The sequence below is a fragment of the Episyrphus balteatus genome, chromosome 2 (assembly GCF_945859705.1).
Source record: "Episyrphus balteatus chromosome 2, idEpiBalt1.1, whole genome shotgun sequence".
Classification (NCBI taxonomy): Eukaryota; Metazoa; Arthropoda; class Insecta; order Diptera; family Syrphidae; genus Episyrphus; species Episyrphus balteatus.
In genome coordinates, this window is record NC_079135.1 from 85,216,868 (window position 1) to 85,235,721 (window position 18,854).

The 18,854-nt window shown below is 30.5% G+C and overlaps 1 protein-coding gene across 16 annotated transcripts in view; it reads right to left on the reverse strand.

The window, feature by feature from the left end:
• LOC129909882 (disintegrin and metalloproteinase domain-containing protein 9) overlaps positions 1-18,854 on the reverse strand; it is a 480,905-nt gene that overhangs the window by 157,147 nt on the left and 304,904 nt on the right. For all 16 annotated transcript variants that reach the window (XR_008771453.1, XM_055987020.1, XM_055987014.1 and 13 more), the window contains one exon: positions 7,908-7,980. Coding sequence is in view for 15 of the 16 variants with exons in the window: in XM_055987020.1 (XP_055842995.1) it covers positions 7,908-7,980 (73 nt within the window). In the remaining variant the exon portion in view is untranslated. The remainder of the gene's footprint in view (positions 1-7,907; positions 7,981-18,854) is intronic.

Here is an 18,854-nt window from a genome sequence, read left to right on the forward strand (position 1 = left end):
GTCAAGTCTTATTTTTTTGTATATATCCTCTCTGTGAAATAAAAATCCGAATCCTTTAAAATTGACTAGAAATTTGCTAGCATCCTAAAACTCATTCTCTTCTGTCATCCTCCTCATCTACTCCTTATATAAGATTGTTGATTTTGTTGTCTTGAAGTGGTACTAAGATAATTTCTGCCGAAACAAGAATAAATAAGTTTTGCGAACTTTCTCTCAACGTTTTCATACAAACAAATCTATACACAAACAACAACAACACAGTCTGCTAAGAGTATCTAAAAAGGAGTAGGTACCAAAAAGGACACATTTCTATATCTTAGAAAACATATATATATAGTAAATGAACTTGGTGATGTAAATTTTTTGGCCAAGAAACACGATGGCAAAAGTTTACGTTTCCCTTAAACTGTTGTATGCATATCAAGAATCTGCATCCTCAGGCAAAAATACACAAATTTCAAAACTTAACAAATCCACAAAGAATGGCAAAAGCTCTAGCAGCAGCAGCAGCAGCAGCAGCAGCAGAACAGAAAAGCCCACCCGGTGCGCGCCCTTACAAGGACGACCTGGAGAGAAATGACATGACAAATAATAAAAAGAGTATAAGAAAAAAAAAAAAAAAAAAATAATTTTTCGGATTTTAGTTTATTTATTTATGCACTTTCGAAGTGTCCAGCACAGAAGGAAGGAGTATTGTGTCAAGGATTTTCCTCTGGCATAATTTGCACACAAATACGCCGATGACACGACTAACACTATAAAGAGCTGCTGCATGTCCGTCGGTCGGTCGGTCGTCCTCGTCCTCATCCTAGGTCGTTGGTTGTGTGAGTGTAAATGTGTTTAAATGTAGATATATAGCAAAGCAATATCCTTTGGAAATTACTATTCAAACAAAAAGTGAAAAGGTTTTTATTCTTTGCCAAAAAGAAGAATGTTTTACGTATATTTATGTATGTATGTACTAGTACCTACATTGAGTTGTGGTTGTGGCATTTATTTCATTCTTTTCTGTTTTTTTTTTTTTTTGTCTCCTCCCATCTTCCAACGTTTTGGTCAGTTTAACCCGAAAGTACGAAATAATTTTTAGATTTAGGGTAAAAAAGGAATCAATGGGTTTTTAGTTTTTTACTTAATAAACATTCCTAACAAAATTGTTTTGTTTGTAGTTTTTTTTTTTCAATTCAAATAAATTGAATGGGTACCTACATTTGGTACAGTATTTTTATATATATTTTTGACTTGGTGAACTGGTCAAGGACCTTTTTTTTTAAGTGAAACTTATGATTCTTTCGTTATTATTTTTAAATCCTTTTTTTAAATGCCAGGAAAAGTGAACTCAACATTATGCCTATATCTAATGAGATTTGGCAGCAGTGAAGTTTCTAGCAGTACGAACATCAATATTTTCAGTACAATAACATTTTAGAGTATAGCGAATGCCTCGTAAAATATAGGAAAGAGGGAAAAGAGAACTAAAATTTTACCGGGTGGAATTTTGAAGTCTGAAATCTAAAAAAGTGGGAAACTTCTTATAAATAATTTTTTAATAAAAATTACAGAACATTTGGATTCAATTTTATTTCGACTTTCTATAGGAAATTTGACTTAATATCTATATAATTTCGGTAAGAACATGGTGTGAACTATAAAAAACAAAATTTAAAGTAACTTCGAAGTTATTTTGACAAAAACAACAAACTGACAGTCCGTCCAAACATGACTAGGTGGTCGTGAAGGCGTTAGATTGTTAATTTAATGTAAGTACTCGAGTTCGAATCTTATTCTCGTCGAATAGTTTTTTTTTTCATTTTTCTATCCAAAAAAATGACAAAACTTTCCACGGCTGTGATGCGGCTGTGGTGCGGTCGTGAAGTTAAGGCGTTAGATTGCTAATTTAATGTAAGTACCCGAGTTCGAATCTTATTCTCGTCGAATAGTTTTTTTTTTCATTTTTCTATCCAAAAAAATGACAAAACTTTCCGCAAAACTGTGCGGCTGTGGTGCGGTCGTGAAGTTAAGGCGTTAGATTGCTAATTTAATGTAAGTACCCGAGTTCGAATCTTATTCTCGTCGAATAGTTTTTTTTTCATTTTTCTATCCAAAAAAATGACAAAACTTTCCACGGCTGTGATGCGGCTGTGGTGCGGTCGTGAAGTTAAGGCGTTAGATTGCTAATTTAATGTAAGTACCCGAGTTCGAATCTTATTCTCGTCGAATAGTTTTTTTTTCATTTTTCTATCCAAAAAAACTAACAAAATTTTCCGCCAAACGACGCGGCTGTGGTGCGGCTGTGGGTGACCAAGAATTTGTTTTCTTTAAAAATTCAATTTCTATTTTTTCTTCATTTAAAAAAAAAATACGAATAAAAAAACGGTGTGTATCAAACATGATAACTCTTAAAATCCCAATAACTTTTAATTGCTTGCCAGTTGTCTCCTGTAGAGAATACTTTTTTATTTTTTTTTTTTCATTTTTAATTTAGGTAAATATCATTTTTACTTGCGATATACACTCCGCTTCAACTGAATAAGCACACAAATTTTCAAAGGTATTTTGTCCATTTTTTCCTAAGATTGAGCTTTCATGTAACATTTGATGATGTTTACCGTTAGCTTGTGATGTTGAGAAACCAAATCAGAAAGAATAATTCTCAAAGTACCGCTATTTTTTTTCGTGTTCTATTACAAAGCGTCCCATATGGAAAAATGCAGTTTTTTTTTGCGTCAACTGAATAGACACACGGTCTTTAAAGGTCAATATCTTCGTTGTTTGTGAGAGTTTTTAGGTGTTTGGCATACCAAATGAAAGGTTGAAATGTTCATAGTGAGATTTTGTCATTTAATGTAAATTAAAAAAAAAGTAGTAGATTAAAAGCTTTGAATACTGGCAACAGAGCTAAAATTAATTTGTTAACGGAACAAGTACTGACCGGGTCTGCTGTAGCTACCAAAATTGATCGGAGTTTTAGTGTGTTGCCTATTCGTACCTCAGAAATAAAAGTTCGTGCAGGAAAAATATGAATTGAAGTAAAAAATGGCAAAAATAGCAGTTAATCGACGAGAAATTTTGAAATCTGCCTCCAATTCATTTGACCCTGGGGCAAAAATCAAACAAAAAGCTGGTGTTACTGCAAGTGTTTCAACACTCCGCAGAGTAATAAACAGCACGGATCATTTTAACTCATTTAAAGTCCAAAAGAAACCACCTTTAAACAAGCAACAAAAAGGTATTCGTTTAGAATTTTCTAGACTCCATATGAGCTGGAAAAATGAGTGACGCAAAGTGGTTTTTTTCATTTGAAAAAGGTCAATTTTGATGGATTCATAATTGAAGTCATCGGGGCTATCAAAATTGACCTTTTTCAAATGAAAAAAACCACTTTGCGTCACTCATTTTTCCAGCTCATATGGAGTCTAGAAAATTCTAAACGAATACCTTTTTGTTGCTTGTTTAAAGGTGGTTTCTTTTGGACTTTAAATGAGTTAAAATGATCCGTGCTGTTTATTACTCTGCGGAGTGTTGAAACACTTGCAGTAACACCAGCTTTTTGTTTGATTTTTGCCCCAGGGTCAAATGAATTGGAGGCAGATTTCAAAATTTCTCGTCGATTAACTGCTATTTTTGCCATTTTTTACTTCAATTCATATTTTTCCTGCACGAACTTTTATTTCTGAGGTACGAATAGGCAACACACTAAAACTCCGATCAATTTTGGTAGCTACAGCAGACCCGGTCAGTACTTGTTCCGTTAACAAATTAATTTTAGCTCTGTTGCCAGTATTCAAAGCTTTTAATCTACTACTTTTTTTTTAATTTACATTAAATGACAAAATCTCACTATGAACATTTCAACCTTTCATTTGGTATGCCAAACACCTAAAAACTCTCACAAACAACGAAGATATTGACCTTTAAAGACCGTGTGTCTATTCAGTTGACGCAAAAAAAAACTGCATTTTTCCATATGGGACGCTTTGTAATAGAACACGAAAAAAAATAGCGGTACTTTGAGAATTATTCTTTCTGATTTGGTTTCTCAACATCACAAGCTAACGGTAAACATCATCAAATGTTACATGAAAGCTCAATCTTAGGAAAAAATGGACAAAATACCTTTGAAAATTTGTGTGCTTATTCAGTTGAAGCGGAGTGTAGGTGCTATATATCAAGTTATGCATTCGTACAGAAAAAAAAGTTAAGATAGCATTTTTCCATGACATTACGATGATAGAGAATGCCAAAAAAGTGGGCCCAGGAAGTCCGTCTGTCTGTCAGTCTGTCTGTCTGTCTGTCTGTCTGTCTGTCTGTCTGTCTGTCAGTCTGTCTATGTGTAAACGAAGCTACAGCCTAAACGGATTGACCGATTGATGTCAAACTTGGTATGTAGCATTATTTGGCAACTCTCCAGAGGGGTTTTTGGAATTAATTTTTTTGGACCAAAAATAACGGTACTTGTCATATACCGATTTTAGTAAAATTGAAATTGCTCAAAAACGGCTCCAACGATTTTGTTTAAAAAATTCAAATGTAAGTTTTAAGACAAGGGTTATCTTGTAATACACTTTTTTTTTGAAAATCATTATTAACGGTACCTGCCATAGAACCGTTTTTTTTTTTTTCAAATCCGATTATCTCCGAAAGTGCTTGTTCGATTTCAACGAAACTTTTTGTGCTGAAGCGTTTATACAGGGTGTCCCAAAAGTAATGGATCAAACGAAATATGCTGATAGGCCAACTTTAGGGCTCCCAGAATTTGGTAACTTGTTCATCCCTAATTCTTACGGTTTTCGATTTAATGCAGTTTTTGTGAAATTTCGATAAATCCCGACTTTGCAACAGTATTTTGCTTCCTCCGCTCATAATTGATTTTTGTTTTTTACAATTCTTTCACTAAAACATTACCTAATGATAAGATATAATTAATTAATCAAAATATTTTTTATTTCATTCGCCATTTTGCTGCAAATGAATTAACAGTTCCATGTTTTATGAAAACTCAATTTCTCACTTTTATTTCAGAGCAACACCCTGAAAAAAATTTGTATGGTGTGACCCTGGTTTATTATTTTGAAAACTTGCCGTGTTATTGCAGATTTCAAAAATGTATAAAAGTTTCCAAAGCTGAAATTAGAACGAAAGATATTACAATTTGAATGCAAAAAAACAGAGGTTTTCAGAGCAAAATATCAAACAAAAATCGAGGCTTTTATTCAAAAAGAAATAAACAAACAACAGTCGACAAAATTTGTTTATTTTTCTTTGTTATTTTTCTCTGAAAGACCCTGTTTTGTTGCTTTTAAATTGTTATATCTTAAGTTCTAACTTTAACTTTGGAAACTTTTATACATTTTTGAAAACTGCAATAACACGCCAATTTTTCAAAATAATAAACCAGGGTCACACCATACAAATTTTTTTCAGGGTGTTGCTCTGAAATAAAAGTGAGAAATTGAGTTTTCATAAAACATGGAACTGTTAATTCATTTGCAGCAAAATGGCGAATGAAATAAAAAATATTTTGATTAATTAATTATATCTTATTATTAGGTAATGTTTTAGTGAAAGAATTGTAAAAAACAAAAATCAATTATGAGCGGAGGAAGCAAAATACTGTTGCAAAGTCGGGATTTATCGAAATTTCACAAAAACTGCATTAAATCGAAAACCGTAAAGATTTGGGATGAACAAGTTACCAAATTCTGAGAGCCCTAAAGTTGGCCTATCAGCATATTTCGTTTGAACCATTACTTTTGGGACACCCTGTATAATTTTAATATAAGCCAAAAACAAAATTAAAAAAATATAATTTTTGGATTTGAAAATTTTTTTTTGAAAATTCAAATTTTCAAAAACGGGGCATTGAATTTTTTTGAAATTTTGTTTTTAGGTGTTGATTAGTGATTTCTACAAAGTGACATACCAATTTTATTTAAAAACTTTTTTTCCAAAAAATTATTTATAAAAAAATTAATTTTTTAAAAAACGGCTCTAACGATTTTGAAAATTTTTTTTTCTAAAAATGCACCTTAATATATCAATCAAAACTGCATACTTGTTTTGGAGGGCAATTTGATTTCAGATTTTATTTTATTTTTTTAAAAAACGAATTTTTTTTTTATTTTTTTTTTTGTCTTAAAAATTTAAGCAACTTGAACTCTAAGAGCAAGTTCGTGCGACCCTGTCGTGCATTTTATTTTTGTATGTATTATAAAAAACATTATGTATGTATGTATTAAATAAAAAAAAAAAACTTGCTTTGAACTAAATTATTTTCATTGCCGGTTTAAAGTTTAGGTATAAGCAAAAACTGATAATTTCTAAAAAAATATCAGCGATATCTTCTGAACGATTTCCTAACATTTCCTATTGAAAATTGTAAATTCTACTTTTTGATAGCGTTAACCATTTTAAAGCTATGAATTCGCGAAAAATAGTTGTTTTCAACTTTTTTGTCCTTTAACAATTTATGACTTAGACTTTTGTTTAAGTATTATACTTATGAAAAAATAAAGATAACTGCATTTTAAAACATTAACTACCGCAGTGAGATTTAAGTGATGGGAATTATGGTAGCTATATACGGAAATATCGGGAAGACAAATTTATTCGGAAATGTACCTATTCTTTCTTTCAAAAATTTTTAGATACGTTAATGACTCTCCCAGCTTTTCTCAGAATAAATGTTTTTTTTTTTTGGAATTAATTTACCAAATGGTTTTATCTAGAATTTCATTTGATTTTTTCCTATATACAAAAAAATACACAAAATTAAATTTAACTCCGAGGGTAGAAATTTCCTTAGAATTCCCAATGTTATTCAGTACTGAAAGAGATTATATTTAAATAAAAGAAAAATCAAAATTTGTCAAAATAATTTTTTTATTCCATGGAAATTTGAATTTTCTATGTATTTCATGACTTTATGTTAAACAAAACTGAAATTCTGAAAAAAATGTATTTTGGCTAAAAAATACGACGGAAAACACCAAATTAATTAATGGTAATTTATATACATACAACGATACAATAATTCTTGTCATTTTTCTTCTTAAACAATTTTAAAATTTGTTAATTTTAGGGAGAGAAAAATTGTATCCGAATTTTTAGTAAAAAAAAGTGCATAGTGACAAATTTTTATTTATATACAAAATATAAATATGCCAAAAGTTTTAAAATACCCCATTTTCCACTATGCAAAACAATAACTACTAGAAAAAAAAAATGACATTTTTAACTATTGGAATTTTATCTCTGCTCTAGGTTAGGCCAACAATATCTAAATATATATTTGTTGTTGTTCTTCTCCTTCAATGACTGTTTGGTATTCCATTTAATAGATCGAAATTTTTTCAAACTAGAATATAAATAAAGGTAGAGAGAGCTGTACCTAACCTACATATAGATATTGTTCAGCTGGATGCAGTAAAATATTTTTGGTAGAATTCCAACAAATTTAAAACTAAAAAATAAAGAAATGACCTTTTAGTTAGTCAAACAAAAGAATTGAAAAAAAAAAAACGAAAAACCATTTTTTTAATAAAAAGTATGCGTTTACCAGTAGTATCTAGTTAAAAAATATATTTTTATATTTCTTTCATGTTTTTTCATTGGAATTTTCAATACTTGCTCCAGTAAAAATTATAAAAAATATTTAACTGGAAGTCCTGAAATAGATGTTGTAGATTTTTGTTTGCCTAGAATACTTTTACATTAAAAAACGAAACAATGTAATAACTAAATGGGCTAGATTTGTTTGTATCTTTCAATGGAAATGTTAAGGGTTAAAAAAGAAGAAGATTGAAGATAAAAAGTTCATTCAATATACATATCTATGAAACTTTTATATCCCGTTTTATTTATAACTTTTGAAAAAAAAAAAAAAAAATAAATAAATAAACAATACTTACATGTCTATTACCATCCACAAGATATCCCCCGACATGATAATGTTTTTGTTGGATATTTGGCGATAGGAGTTGTCTGAAAAGAAAAAAAATAAAGAAATACTTATTAATAATTTATTTAACTCCAAGACATTAGACCAGTCGCAATGTTATAAAAAGTGTAAAATTATGTTAAATTGATAGTCTTTCTATTGTATGCGGTGTGTTTGTGTGTAATGCTAACCAGGTTAAACGTGGAAAATTGTATGAAGCTTCCATGGACATAGCCGTAGCTAGGATTTCATTTCGGCGGGGGGGGGGATTAGCTGAGACCAAACAAAATTTTTTTTTAGAAATCACAATACTTTGTATCAACTATATGTAACTGCAGTCGATTCTAAATCCCGCTAAATCAAATAGTCATTTCAACTGTGTAGAAGCGAAAAATTTGCCAATATCCTTTTTAAGTATTTTTTAGGAGAGGAATTCGTAGTTAAAAGTTTAAAAAAGCCCTGCTTACGGTAAACGAATTTAAAAATGGCCGAATATTCAGCGGCATCTCTAGTTTTGTAGATACAAAGAGTGATAAGTTGGTTGATATAAATTGCGAGCGTTAGCGAGGAAGAAAATTTTTTTTAAGAAACAAATTTTAACCATTCTAAGGCTTTATAAAAAAATTATTTCGTACAATTTAATATATAAAACATTGAAAAATGGACTTTTTCTTGCACTGAAATTTTGTAGTAGAAAATTGACAGGTACATTCTATCTATTAAGTTCTAAATGAAATTAGCAATACTTAAAAACCAAAATTTTAAATAATCCAAGTTGTTTCACATGAGCAAATTACACTGGTCAACAAGGTTTTTGTTACAGAAACCAGGATATACTTTTCTATAGACTGAGCTCGAATCCGAAGTCAGAAAAATTCTATCACATCACGTTTTGGAGATATTCCCGTTAGAAAATTAAAATGCCGATTTTTACCAGTTTTCAAAGTTATTTTTTAGCGTTTACTTATTTTTTTTTTAAATTAAATTTGTAACATTTTCTAAAAGAATTGTGTCAAAATTTGAAAGCGATTGGTACAGAACTTTTCGATATTTGCTATTAAAAGCCCCAAACACTTTGATTTCAAGTTATGATTTCTCGGGGAAGAAAATAGATATTTAAAAGATTTAAACGGATTTAGAGAGACAAAACTTAATTCTTTTAGAAACTGTTACAAATTCAATTTAAAAAACAAATAAGTAAACGCTAAAAAATAACCCTGAAAACTAATAAAAAGCTGCATTTTCGATTTTCTAACGGGAATATCTCAAAAGCGTGATGTGATCGAATTTTTCTGACTTCGGTTTCGAGCTCAGCACACAAAAAACCTATAGAAGAGTATACCCTGGTTTCTGTACTTCACTTCACTTTGAAATTTAACAATAAACTGAAATTGTTTAATTTTATAATTTGAAACAAAAGAATAACGAAATGTTGTAAATACAGTGCTTTGCAAAAGTATAATCGCTCCATATAAAAATGCTATTTATATAAAACCGAGTATTGCAGCGACACCCTACTATTTTTTTTATTAAAGGGAAAAGGGGATCAAAAAACAAGAATATTGAGAAGAACAAAATGTCCCGTTACTTTCTCTTATAATATTTAGAAATAAAAACAAGTTTTTCTTCCATTGCAAAAGTATAATCGCATTTTTTTTATTTTAAGTACCTATGGCCAACAAGGTTTTTGTTACAGAAACCAAGATATACTTTTCTAAAGGTTTTTTATGTGCTGAGCTCGAATCCGAACTCAGAAAAATTCTATCACATCGCGTTTTTTGAGATATTCCCGTTAGAAAATCGAAAATCCCGCTTTTTACCAGTTTTCGAGGTTATTTCCTAGCGTTGGTAGGTAGAGGTACTACAGTCTCTGAATAAATCGATACATTTATTTTCGCTTACATACTGGATTTAAGGTTAACATAGAACAAAAGTGGGTAATAAGCAACTGAAGATATCTCGGACAGTAGAAAAGATGTCTGAAAGATTTAAATAGATTTAAGCTAGAACTACATCGAAACACAAAGTCAAAAAAAGTATAAAAAGTAAACAAAAGTACAAAATAACAAAAACAATTTTATTGATGTGACATTTAAAAATTTAAATTATTTGAAAAATTAGAAACTTTTTGTACTTTTTTCACTTTGTGTTTCTATGTAGTTCAGACTTTAAGGGTAATATTTCAAAAACGAGATGTGATCGAATAAGTCCGTCTTTGGATTCGAGTTCGGCCACCGAAACCCTTTGAAAAAGCATAGTTTAGTCCCGGTACCAATAACCCTGCATAAGTACTTCTTGTGGTATTTAAAGGGTTCTTAAAAGAGCATTTTAAGGTGTTAACATAGTGCTTAAGGAAATGGTCAAAGAGATAAAAACTTTTTGTAATGGACCAAACAATTTTTGTTTTCCTTTATACAAATTTCATCGACAGCTTCTGCAACGATGCAAAATTGGTAGTGATTTTAAGGGAGATTTTCATATAGGTAATCAAATCACTAAAATACAAAAACAAATCATTTAGTGCTGCATATATTAGACTTGTATATGTTTATAATATAGGTATCTTTTGATTTTCTGAAAAAAAAATTTCGGGGGGGGGGGGGGTTAAACACCCAACCCCCCTCCCCCCTAAATACGGCTATGTCCATGGAATTTACCCAAATAAATTGTTTTGTTCATAAATCCACTAACCTTTAGGTCACGGGGCATAATGGGCCCCTTAAGGTAAAAACAACAAAAAAAAACATACCAAAAACATGTTAATTATGCTCAAAACAATTTAATTCATTAAATGAACATTAATTACATAAATTAAGGAGATATAAAATAAATAAACTTAAAAATTCTTCAATTTGTATTACTTAAATTTAAAAAAATGGTTTAAAAACCCATTTTGCCCCATGCATGGGGCATAATGGGCACAGGTTAGAAACAGTGGGTATTGGGTTAATGATGTTACTGAAACGTCTGCGAATGTTAGTCGATTCATCATCTACATCCTCCTCGCCCGCACAAGAGCAATGGGCCCACTTTCCGTAGGCCTTGCATGGAATCCATCCTTCTGTTGATTCGGAAAACAAATGTCCACAATAAAGACATTTTTCATCTTTTTCGCTTTCCGAAAATTCTATTTACCTCTTCTTTTTTATTTTTTTTCAAGTAAAACTTAATAAATGAAATAACTAAATAAGATAAAATAAATAAACTTATAAATGAGAAAAACTAAACTTAAAATGCATTCATAGTCTAAAAAGGCGCATTTTACTTTGACTCAGAAATACATCAACTCAGCTGAAAAGCTATTTTTATTCACTACGAACCACAGATATCATTTTCACTCAATAAGGAGATTCCCCCGTATTACCACGGGGACAGATGCAAAATTGGAGTTGTCACTCTATTCAAACAAGAAATACGAGGGGGGGGGGGGGGGGGGCATTATACCCCAGGGGCCCGATATGCGATTTTGGTACACAATTTTAAATAATTTTTTTTGGAATTTCAAATACAAAAAATTAAAATGTTATCAAAAGTATTGAAATATAAGAAAATTAATTCCCTTGCACCTTTAATTATAACTTTATTTTTAATACAAGAAAATCAAATTTTAGTTAAACTGTATTAAAAACGTAAACGAAAATGGAAGCCATTTCAAAAAAGAAAGAAATTTTTTTGTGTCTGAATTAAGGGTTATCGCTACCTAAAAAGGTACCTATATAAAACAAATTGGGTTCAGAAAAATTCGTTTAGTAAGCTTTTTTTCTGATAAAAAAATCAAAAAAATCTGAATTTGCACTATTTTGAAGGCACTTTGTCTTTTTTCGAAGTAGAATGTATGAATTACTAAAAAAATTGATGAGCAATAACATTTCACTTCACATAAATTTGTGAAAATATAAAAGAGATAATAATATCACCATTATTATTTTTATGATGAGTACCTAATCACTTTTAGAAATGTTTTGTTTCATTCTTAAAAAAGAAAATACTCAAAATAAGAAAAAATAATAAATAAGAAAAAGAAAGAAATATCATTATAATAAACTGAAACTTTAAATTGAGGAATACTTCGTTGATTTTTAATACAAAAATATTTAAATTTCAGTCAATTTTGTATTAGACTCAAAAATGTATGCAACCAAAATATTAAATTTAAATAAAATTTTGGTATTGCCTCACATGTAACCCAATGTAGAATCTACACCAAAATTTTTAACCGTGTTATAGTGAATAATGTAGAGCTGTGTCAATCGTGATTGATTCGGTCTTTTTGACCCGTTCACTATAGACCAAATCAATCAATCCTAATATCAATCTCGTTCATAAAATAAGAAAGTACGAAGTGAAAAAGAACGTTTCGTTCATCCAAATCGTTCACAATCAAAAATCATTTAAAAAATCTCTCAGAACTCGGATTTCGTTCATTCCATTCATTCTCAATCATCATTTCGATTCCATGCATACAACTGATACAAGTTTATATAAAGCAGGTTCAGAGTTTGAATTGAATAGGATTCGATTGGGAATTTTTATCGAACATCTGACCTTTGTCTTCTTTTTATTTTTGATGTATCTATTTCGACGTTTTGAACTTGGCCTTATTAATAAAATCAAATTTAATATCCCCATTTTGTACTAAAATAAGTATGAGCTAAGAAGTAACGAAATACCAAAATTACACTATTTTGTGCTGCTAGTGAAATAATTCAATTTTGTATGGAATTACTGATGGTTACACTATGACATGCAATCTAGAAAATAAATTATTAAAAACAAAATCTCTGATAATTAAAATTGCATAGAAGAAAAAATCAATTATATGAAATTTCGGAATCCAGACATTTTTTCCGTTTTACAATATTTTTCAATTTGAATGTAATATGTACACGATAATTTTTATACTCTTCCATCACAATACAAATTTAAAAGAACAAAACTGAAATTTGTATTATGCTAACAGGTTTTAAATTTTATCAGCACGGTATTGATACATTGTTAAATTTAACACATCTCCTAAATTGAAGCAATTTGCTGAATATTACGTTTAAATTTCGTAGACTCTATTGCATTATCGCCTTGAAAATAAGCTTCACAAAATAACAAAACATCATGTCAACAGCCTGTTATATAACAGGAACATATAAATATCAATCTATACATGATATAATTAAATTCTAAAAATATTACGATACATAATATGTACCAATAAGTATTTTTCGACGCATTATCCTTTGAATGTGTACATATACAAGCACATATAAGTATCAAATGTGTAAATATGTCTACCGAAATTATTTTCAACTTAGCCTTGCGATTACTTAGTAAAAAATTTACACTTAGCAAAATTAATTTTATTATTTTTATAATAAAAAAAAAAAATAAAATGCACGTACTTGTGCTTAATGTACGTAAAAAGTAACTCAAAAGCTTTTAAAATAAAAATTCATTAAAAATTTTTTTTTATTTTATTTATAGGACATTTAAGACCAATTTATTCACACTCCATTAAATTTAAACCCTACATTAAAATTTGTTTTAAAATTAAAATTTATATATTATTATTATTAATGGAGCCTTTAAAAATATAATAGAACGTGAATACATTGGGCCTTAATAAAATCAGAATCTTTATACAAAATTTTGAAAAAAATTTTCTTTTTTTTCAGTGCATATTCCCCATCAGACAAGGTAAAAACCTAATTTCTCCACCCAATGCTTTTATATTTTCGAAGAAAATTTCAGTAAGTGAGAAAAGGAAATCAGTCTAAGGATACACCTACACCCACCATTGTATTTTCTTGACAAAAAAAAAGAAAAACAAAAAAACATAAAAACAAAACCGAATCAACACAAAAGTGCGTAGTATACTCGTACATATACATTTTTTTTTATTTTTTTGAAATTTAATCCTTAATTAGTCTGAAACGGAAGAATCCCGCTTTAGATGTAGGTAATTCACATGGAAACACCAAAATGGTTGCTATTTGAGTACTTAGCTTTTTTTTTCTTCTTTCCATTTTTTCTATTTTCCTATTTTTTTGTTTTCCTGCAGATACTGATCTCTCTATAACAAAAACAACAAAATTGAATCTCTAGGTCTTTTGCAAAAAAAAAAAAAAGATTATCATCCATCCAGAATTTCTATACCTATCAACTTTTCTTCCTTCCTTTCCTGGCATCTATGTACCTCTACAATAGCTTTAGCTATTAACATAAGGACCTACACTTTATTGTATACATAAAGAAGTATTTGCCTGAAAGGCTTCTTCAATTTTGAAGTGTTTTGTTTAATTTTATTTGCTTTTTGTTTCTCGATTTAATTTCTCTTGATAAGATGAATCAATAAAACACAAACCAAACCCAGCCAGCAGAGAGAGTGTAAGAAATGAAATAATCAGTTTTTGTATATGTCTTTCAAAATGTTGGTTGGTAGAAGTAATATTGAGTTTTTTAAAGTCTTGGTGAGAAAATTAACTTTCACACTTTTTGAATTAAAACAAAAATAATATGCGTATTTTATACAAAAGCATTTCGTTGAAAAAAAAAACAAAAAATTTATTCATTTTCTTTTGTTTAAGCAAATAAAATGAACCCACATTTTTCACGCCCGTCTTAATATTTACAAGAATCCTTAGAATAAGTAAATTTCGTTAAATGGAAAATTTCTAAACAATTTTTTGAACAATTGCCATACAAAATTGAAAAATACCAACAACAATGCAAGAAATAAATGTATACCCATCCAGAAAAGTGGTGGGTAGATAGATATATATATAAATATATTTACCCTATGTACATACCCATACATAAAGAAGTGCTATTGAAAATTCAATTAAAAACGATGAAATTGAAAAATTATTCGTCCCACTCTCTTTGGTCTTTTGCCTAAATTGAATGAAATCCATTTTGGTCTTCAAATTGAGTAAGAGAAAACACACTCTTCTCTTCACTCCCACACAATTAAATATGTACAAGTGTACATACCCCCGAACATAATATAAAGACACAGTCAAACCTCAGGATATTTAGGATCGGGATGGGATAGGAAGAAGGACGACTTTGAGCAAGCAACCAAGAAGCAACAAGGCATCGGGATGGTTCGTTCTCAATTGGGTGCCCGCCATAAGCACAACCACAACTCTCAAGCTCAACAAATATAATCGATGTGATGCTCCTCTGTGTGTTGATGGTTTTGTATGGTCGACAAAGATGAGGTCGCAATTTTCCGGAAGGAAGGAAGGGCGACAGGAGGCTCTGATGAATATGGGAGGTGGGGGGGGGTGGTAGTTCATTGATGTGTTGGGCAAAATCGCCTTCATTTTCCTTGTTGCCAAGAATATGGATGTTTTGTGTTCCATTACTGCGATATTAGGTACAAAAATGAATTACACTTCAATGAAACAAAACGCAGGCAAAACCTTGAGTTAAACAACTTAATGGACTTATGAAGGTAAAATCGACAGACGAGAGAGACCGTCCTAACCGACTGGCGTCGAAGAGGGAAGCTATACAAAGTAGAATGATGGACGCACGATGATGACGATGGTGACTATACGACCGACGAACAACGACCGAACGAACGACCACCACACCGCGACAAACGTAAGGGTGAGTAAATTTCAATCATATTGAAGGTAGCAATAGCAATTAAGTTTTACCTACAACTTTGGCATTCGAGAGTGAGTTTGGCAGGTTTATTAAAGCGTGTTTAGCCTTAGGGCACTCTGTGTTACGATAAATATTACATTTACGAAAGGAAGACTGTATATATTGAGTTATACCTACCAAGAGAAGAGAGAGATACACCAGTTAGTCTTAGTTGGTATATATCCGGGAGGACTGGAGGCTTAAATTGATTTACTGACGGAACGCACAGAGACCAGAGAGAACCATGGCAAAAGTAACCATTGGCAGATAAGGTTCTTTTGTTATCTTAAGGATTGAACTTTAATGAGTACCCCATCAGAATATCAAAACTATTTTTGTTTTTTTTTTTTTTTGATGATTTATTTGATTTTACTGTGTTGGGGTTTATAGAAATTTCTATGCGGAAAATAGGTAGAAAAGGGTAGCGATGGGCTAGGACTTAAATCGACTATTGAGTTTCTAATTAGCACAGTGTTCAACATTTAACACAATTTTATCTTTATAGAAATTCGATATAGAAGTGGGTATAAGTAACAGTGGGCTGTTGCTTGGTAACATTTTCCTTAAGTATTAAAATATAACCCATTTTTCTATGGAACTTCAAAAAGTGGAATTATTTATATTGATTTTGTTTAAACTTGTATTTTAACAAAGTTCGACTCAGCTTAACTCAACTAGAAAGAACTCATTTTAACCAATTCAAATCGATTCTAAAACTAACTTTAGAAAGCCTAGTTCCGATGAACCAAATACCATATTTTGACATTTGGACTTATTACTTATTTTCGAGATAAGTTGCTTAAAGATGAGCTTTTCCGTTGCAGTTATCTTAGAGTTGAAAAAAATACTTAAATCGCTATTTTCCAAAAGCTAAAGATTATTATAAGATTGTTAAGTTAAAAGTTGAGCCATTTTATAAAGACTTCTGCAATAACTCAAAAATGTTTTAGAAAAGGAAACTTTTCTATTATAGATTTCGAAAAATTACCAACTTTAAAGAAATTCGTTCAGAATCAGATAAAAGATAACCATCAAACATGATGTTTGTCTACCCTTTTAGTCTGTACCTGTCTTGAACGTCAGATTTCACTAATAAACTCGGTAGTTATGAGTTAAGAAGTACATACTTCCTAAAGGCGAAATTTAAATTTATTGTTTTGAAAAATATTTTTTCTCAAGAACGCCTCTTACGATATTTTTAAAGAAAAAAAAAATATTTTCTAACCGGCTTAGGACTCGTAAAATAAATCGAACTCGAGATAACAATTTTACATGACATTACGGTGATGGAGAATGCCAAAAAAGTGGGTCCGGCAATTCTGGCTGTCTGTCTGTATATCCCTCGAGCTACAGCCTAAATGAGTGAAGTGATTTTCTTCAAACTTTTTAGTTAGTAGTTTTGGGTAATTCCCTAGAGGGGAAATTGAAATTTTTTTTTTATGACCAAAAGTAACGGTACCAGCCATATAACGGAAATAGAAAAGTTAATTTTTTTCAAAAACGGCTCTAACGATTTTGATCAACATTTTTGTGTGTAATGCTACATGAGAACCAACTTTTTAAATAAAAAAATATTTTTTGTACCGTTATTAACGGAACCTGCCATAGTACGGTTTTTTTGGTTTCTGAATATCTCGTACACGACTAACCCGATTTCAATAATTATAGGTACAAAAGTGTTTAGATAAGGGTAATATTAAAATTTTAGAAAACTTCCAAAAAACACTTTTTTGGATTTTTAAAAATATCGTAAATTTTTTTTTCAAAAATCAAATTTTTGAAAACCAGTGGGTGAAAAGTTTTGAAATTTCGTTTAAAAAAACGGCTCTAACGATTTTCAAAAATTTTGTCAAAAAATTTATACTTTTTCATACTAGAAATCAAAAGATCATTTAAAACGGTGTTTTGTCAATTATAAAAAGAGATTTTATTTTTTTTTCACTACTCATGAAATTCCTTAAAAGTAAAAAATTTTCCCTAATTTTGTTCAATAAAAAGCTCTAACATAAGAGTAAATTTTACCACAAGAGCAAGTACGTGCGACCCCAGTCGTGCATTATATTTTATTTTGAAAATGCTTGAATTTTTGTATAAAATGAGAATTATTTTTTTTTTTTTAATTTCTTATTATACAAATGGCTGTTAAAACCATTAAGAATCATGCTTTAACAATTTTAATTTATTTTTAATTTTTTTATAAAATTGCTTAAATATTTTATTTATAATTTAAATATGATTGTTCCTATTAAGAAGCTTTAACATTTACCATAAGAGCAAGTAAGTTAAGCTCAATCGTGCCTCGTACATTGTATTTCAAATGCGTTTATGAAAAATTGTTATCATGTTTGCGTCTACACAAACCTTTAGTTGCAGTCTCTAAAGAAAAGCTTTCAAAGTAATGCACCGAAAAGAGTTTTTATAAAAAAATGTATAGATTTACCCGGCACCGACTCGCCACACTTCTTGGAATCAGTTCAGATACGGCTTCGCGGCAAAATCGTTTTAAATTTTTGAAGTTATACTTCTTTGGGACGGTGGGTATGAAATTTTGTTTTTTGACAAGAATGTCAAAAGGATTATGACGCGATCGCCATCTCTGACACAATTGGGCAACAGGGCTGTCGTTTCACCCTTAGAGTTGTTGGTACTTTAGTATTTAAAAATGCAGTACGCCGCAGTACGGTAAAAAAAACACACAACACGTGGCAAGTTGCATGTTTCATGTCGCAAGTTGCATGTGGCAATTACCATGTGGCATGAATCATGGTGCAAGTGCATGTGGCAAGTAGCACGAGGTATGTGGTATTCAGTATGCAAAATGTGGTAAGTTGCATGTGGCAAGTTGCGTGTGTCAAGTAGCATGTGGCAAGTGTCATGTGGCAAGTTGCATGTGGCAAGTTACATGTAGCAAGTTGCATGTGGCAAGTTGCATGTGGCAGGTTGAATGTGTAAAGTTGCATGTGGCAAGTTGCCACAAAAAACAAAAACGTAAATACTCATAAATAAAAGGAAAAGAAAACAACGTAGACTAAAACTAAAAAGGCCATTAATCATAGATAAATTTAAATTTTTTTTCTCAAAAATTCTTAATTTCCAATTAAAAAGATTTTTTCATGCATAACTTAACTATATTCAGGGAAGTCAGATTGTCTTTCGTTAAGGTACATATCAAATGGAACTCATTTAATATACTGAGTGAGAAGTATTACTTCAGTCGCGTGTACATGTGTACACACACTCTTTTTTTCATGTTTTTTTTTTTCTAACCTTC